Genomic DNA, 4690 nt, shown 5'->3' on the forward strand with positions numbered 1-4690 from the left:
ATTTTTTATTTTTAAGTTCTTAATTCTTCATTATTTAATTTTTATTTATATATTGTATAAACTAAATTATCAAAGGAAGTTGAAAAAAAAAAGTGGACGCTGTAAGCTGTTAATCGACTACGTGCTGCGTAGCACTAATCCCACTTATTCAGTTATTATTCCCCACTTATTCCGTTTTATTTCAAAGTTGAGCTTTTAAAAGTACACACACCACATTCTAAGCCCGAAGTTTGAGTTACTTAGCAAAAACCCTAAACCCTCTCTTCTCTCTCGACCACTCTTCCGCTCATCAATGGCAACGCAATCGTTAGACGAAGAAACAACCAAGAAAGTTATACGACAAGTGCGTTTCATGATCGTGTTTTTATTTCAGCTTTCATTTTCCTATGATCATTCATCATTCAATTTTCGACTTTTTTCTTTTCTTAGGTGGAATTTTATTTCAGCGACAGCAACCTTCTCACCGATGGTTTTATGAGGAAGAATATCACCGAAAGCGAAGATGGCAGTATCCTTTTTCTTCATTCTCGTGTTAACTGTTTTTTGTGTTACTGTGGAGTTTTGCTCGAGTAATTTCATGTTTTCATTGTTGGCCTTGACTGTGACTACACAGTGATTAGTTTGGCTCTGATTTGCTCTTTTAATCGAATGCGAATGCACCTTAAGTTGGGTGATGTAAAGCCTGATGATGTGTCTGAAGATACCGTCAATGCTGTTGCTCAGACTTTGAGAAATGCGGCTTCACTCAAGGTCTCTGAAGATGGTTAGTTTCCTCTGCTCGATTTCTCTACGTTTTTGTTCAATTCTTTTGTTAAGAATGTGCATTTTTTTATTAACAGCTGCAGAATATACTTTTTATTTGTTTTTCTATTAAGCTATTTTGGCTAGTGAGTTGAATAGTTGAGGAGGCATATTTTTATAAATAAATTTATTTTGGAAAACTTTGTGTTTTGTGAGTGGACGATGAATTGATGTCAGTTGAATATCATATTTGTCGGTCTGTGAAATCTGTGGTTGATTGGGTGAAAATGCCTTTTGCCATTGATTATTGGATGCTAATCGTATCTTTAGTAAAGAATGATCGGTTTAATACTATCTTCTTTTTTTTCCTTTTTCTATTTATTTTTCAGGAAAAAAAGTTGGCAGGATAACTGAACTTCCGAAGCTAGAAGAGGTTGAGCAGGTGGAGATAAGAACACTTGCTGCATCACCATTTGAATATGACCTGAAGCTTGAAGACGTGGAGAAGTTTTTTGGGCAATATGCCAAGGTAACAATGACATCAGGAGTCCTGCATATCATGTTAAGTTGCTAAATATTTTGGCTGAAATGTATTACGTTTCCTATACTTATCCTTAGTTATCAATGTATGGTGTGAGGCAACTGGAGTCAAATCTGCATAAGAGAAGTTTCTTAAGTCATGAACTTAAGTCACTATTTCAACGTTTGTTTATTTTTTTAGTGCTTTAGATTTATAAATTATGTATTACTTTTAATGAGTAGAGAAACTGTGTTGTTTAGCTGATGGGTCTTTAAGTATGACTACGAACTAATTTGTCTGAGCCCCCCAATTTTTATAATTTTAAATATATTTTTTCAGGTTAATAGTGTCCGGATTCCCCATCATGTTGGAGACAAAAAGTCCTTCTGTGGCACTGCCCTTGTTGAGTTCTCTTCAGAGGAGGAAGTAGAAAAACTTATGAAGGAAAAATTGGTGTATGCCGGGGCTGAGTTAGAATTAAAACCAAAGTAAGAGAATTCTTATAGCCCTTCAATGCCTTTACCTGGGACTGGGATTAATTATATTAAAAAATGTCCAAGTTTTGGCTTATAAAAATAATTTCTAAAATATGTGCAAGGATGGTTTCCTATATGTAAGAGAAAGTATTGCAATAGGAATTGCACACTAATTCTCTATATTTGTGAAAAATACAAATAAAAGGAGTTTCTTTAAGTTCGCATCATTTTGTGAAGAGTTTAGATTCAGTGCATTGTTGCTTGTAACTTGTGCTTGTGATACTATAGTTGAGAACTTTGGTGTTTCTGACATTCAGAAAGAAATGCATTAATGTGCAGTGTCTGATAATATATATATATATGGATGTTTCTGATGCTTATATTTACCCAATTCAGGAAGGACTTTGATGCTGAGAGAGAAAAAGAATTAGAAGATTATAAAAAATCTCGTCCACCTGTGGGTTCAAATGACCAAAATAACTCACATGTAGAAGAAAAGTAAGAAGCAGCCAATTTTTTTTATCTCCCTAATGAAAATATATATACCAACTGATAGTTTTTATTCATATTCATATCAGCTACCCTAAAGGCTTAATTATTGCCTTCAAACTAAAGAGCATTTCAGATGAAATTCCTTCAGAACAGAATGGTGTTGATCAAGAAGCCAATAACAATAGTGTTGTCTCAAAAGCGGATGAAAAGCCCCCCTCTGAAATTACTTCTTGGGAAGATGACCAAAAGGTAACAGAAAATGTTGACAATGGTGAAGAAAAGAATGGGATGGAAGAAGCAAAGGAAACTGAAAATGAAGAAAACAATGAGATGAAGGAAGCAAAGGAAACTGAGAGTGAAGAAAACAATGAAAATAAGGAAGGAAAGGAAACCAGAAATGAAGAAAACAATGAGATGAAAGGAGGAAAGATAACTGAAGGTGAAGAAAAGAATCGACAAGCTGGTGAAAAATTTTCTGCTGCTGCTTACAAGGACAATATGGATGTTGTCTCGCGTGAGGATTTGAAGGCTGTTTTTGTGGAGTTTGGTACAGTGAAGGTACTTGTGTTTCCCCTTTCCTCTAGCTGGTAGAACTTATGCCTTCTGGTAGTGTTTGTTTGAGGTTGTGGGCTGTAACTATCTATTATAACTCATCAACCTCTCCCCCCTGGAGGCTGGACTTTATATTCCTGTTTAGGAGGATACTTTTCATTTTAAAGTTTTGTTTGATCATCCTGATGGTAGGCTAGATCCCTGCTACTGAAAAGTCTGCTACAGTCAAGCTTTCTGAATTGATTAAATATTATTGTTTTCGTGTTTAGTACATTGATTTTAGGATTGGAGAAGAGTCAGGATACATCCGATTTGAAGAAACTGAAGCTGCTCAGAAAGCTCGTGCTGCTGCAGTTATTTCAGAAAAGGGCGGCTTGGTTGTAAAGAATTACATTGCTACTCTAGAGCCAGTGACTGGTTAGTGTTACTTCAATTATTTCTATAGAGGACGTTTGATTTAAGGTATCATATCACATATCTGGAGATCACATTCCTTGGAATGTTTTTTTAAATTTGAAATAATTTAAATAAAAATAATTAGAAAAAGAAGTTACAAGTATATTAGAATGTAACTTCCAATATTTTCTTGAGAATATTACTTTCTCAGTGCCCTCACGATGGGAATAAAAATGCAGGAAACATGATAAAAAAATATTACTGGGAATGAACAATATCTGGGAATGTTTTCTCAAAACTCGTAACAAATACAGAAATATTACATTACTGCAAATCTACTTGTCTATAAAACAAACACCCCCTTAGCAGCTATCCTATGTGCTTAAAATGTTATTTCTCATCATCAGTTTCTGATGATATAAGCTTCCACTTTATTTAAAATTAAAAACACACGGTACTTGATGAACAAAACCACTTTACTAGGAGGAAAGGGATTTGGAGAGTATAGTTGTTTAGATTATTATAAAAGTGATATCTGCTGACAGTGAAATTGGATTGGTTAAGCTGAGAGTGCCACTTTTGTTTTATGATGATCTCAGGGGAGGCCGAAAAAGAATACTGGGGTCTGCTTCGCGGTAATCAAGGCAAGCACCGAGATTTTAAGAGTAAGCATGGGAGGTACGTGGCTTTATTCAATGATGCCTTGAGTTTGACCGTACCAATATGGTTTTACTTTTTCCTATGTCAAAGGCTGGAACTATTATTATTAATTATATCCTCTTTGCAGGGGAGGAAGGCATGGTAGAGGGGGCAAACATGGTCGCTCTAGGGAGAATGAATCTAGAGGTGATCGCCCATATAAAGCTCAGAAAGTTGGTGCTGCATAATGGGTTATACACACCAGTTTCGAGATCAAGATGCAAGGTTTCCAACCAGCTTACTTGCTTTCCTCATGTATTCTCTGCTAATATACTCCAGCTTCTGATTTTACTGTTCGTAGTAATGTTTTTTTATTTATAATATATATAATTTATAACATGTTATTTATTTCATTTTCTCTCGTTTGAGGTTCACAGTTAACCTAATGATGTAGAATAGAATATCAGAGTAAGATGATTGGATAAAAAGTTGAAAATTTTTGACACGGTAAATTAATTGATTTTATTGTACCCAAACTCGCCATCCTATATATATAATTCAAAATTATTTATATATTTAAATGTGCGTGTAGTTGTGAGTGCCGTATTTTTTTATTCTCCCTTTATGGCCCTTCTGACATTAATTTCATGAAATAAGATTACCTCTCGAGAATCGTACGCGTTTTTTCTTTATCTTTTGACTAAGGGAGTCTAGTTGCAACCATGAAAATCCTGCAACTCGTTGTGTTTAATGTGTTCTTTGGTTCATGCTTTCTAATTTTTGCATTCTTGTTTTATCTTCACTAATATAAAAATGAAATCTGCAACACCCAGATAAAATAAGTAAAAATTCAACACAAGACAGCAAGGTGGAG

General features: G+C 34.7%; 1 protein-coding gene across 1 annotated transcript; it reads left to right on the forward strand.

Annotated features, from left to right (window-relative positions):
* The first annotated feature begins 212 nt into the window (after positions 1–212).
* On the forward strand, positions 213–4229 carry LOC109800876 (la protein 1). The gene is made up of 10 exons (XM_020361789.3): positions 213–343; positions 430–508; positions 614–763; positions 1131–1270; positions 1601–1749; positions 2134–2235; positions 2316–2787; positions 3051–3198; positions 3777–3855; positions 3965–4229. The coding sequence occupies exons 1-10, from the start codon at positions 293–295 to the stop codon at positions 4062–4064; spliced, it is 1470 nt and encodes a 489-aa protein (XP_020217378.1). The 5' UTR covers positions 213–292; the 3' UTR covers positions 4065–4229.
* Positions 4230–4690: the final 461 nt, after the last annotated feature.

Source organism: Cajanus cajan, chromosome 6 (genome assembly GCF_000230855.2).
Source record: "Cajanus cajan strain Asha chromosome 6, NIPB_CcT2T_4, whole genome shotgun sequence".
Lineage (NCBI taxonomy): Eukaryota > Viridiplantae > Streptophyta > Magnoliopsida > Fabales > Fabaceae > Cajanus > Cajanus cajan.

Excerpts from the sequence above, each read along its gene's own strand:
- LOC109800876 (XM_020361789.3), top strand. The coding sequence starts at position 293 with ATGGCAACGCAATCGTTAGACGAAGAAACAACCAAGAAAGTTATACGA. Across the intron at positions 3,199-3,776 it reads TACTCTAGAGCCAGTGACTG|GGGAGGCCGAAAAAGAATAC; the intron begins GTTAGTGTTACT and ends TGATGATCTCAG. Across the intron at positions 3,856-3,964 it reads TTTAAGAGTAAGCATGGGAG|GGGAGGAAGGCATGGTAGAG; the intron begins GTACGTGGCTTT and ends TCCTCTTTGCAG.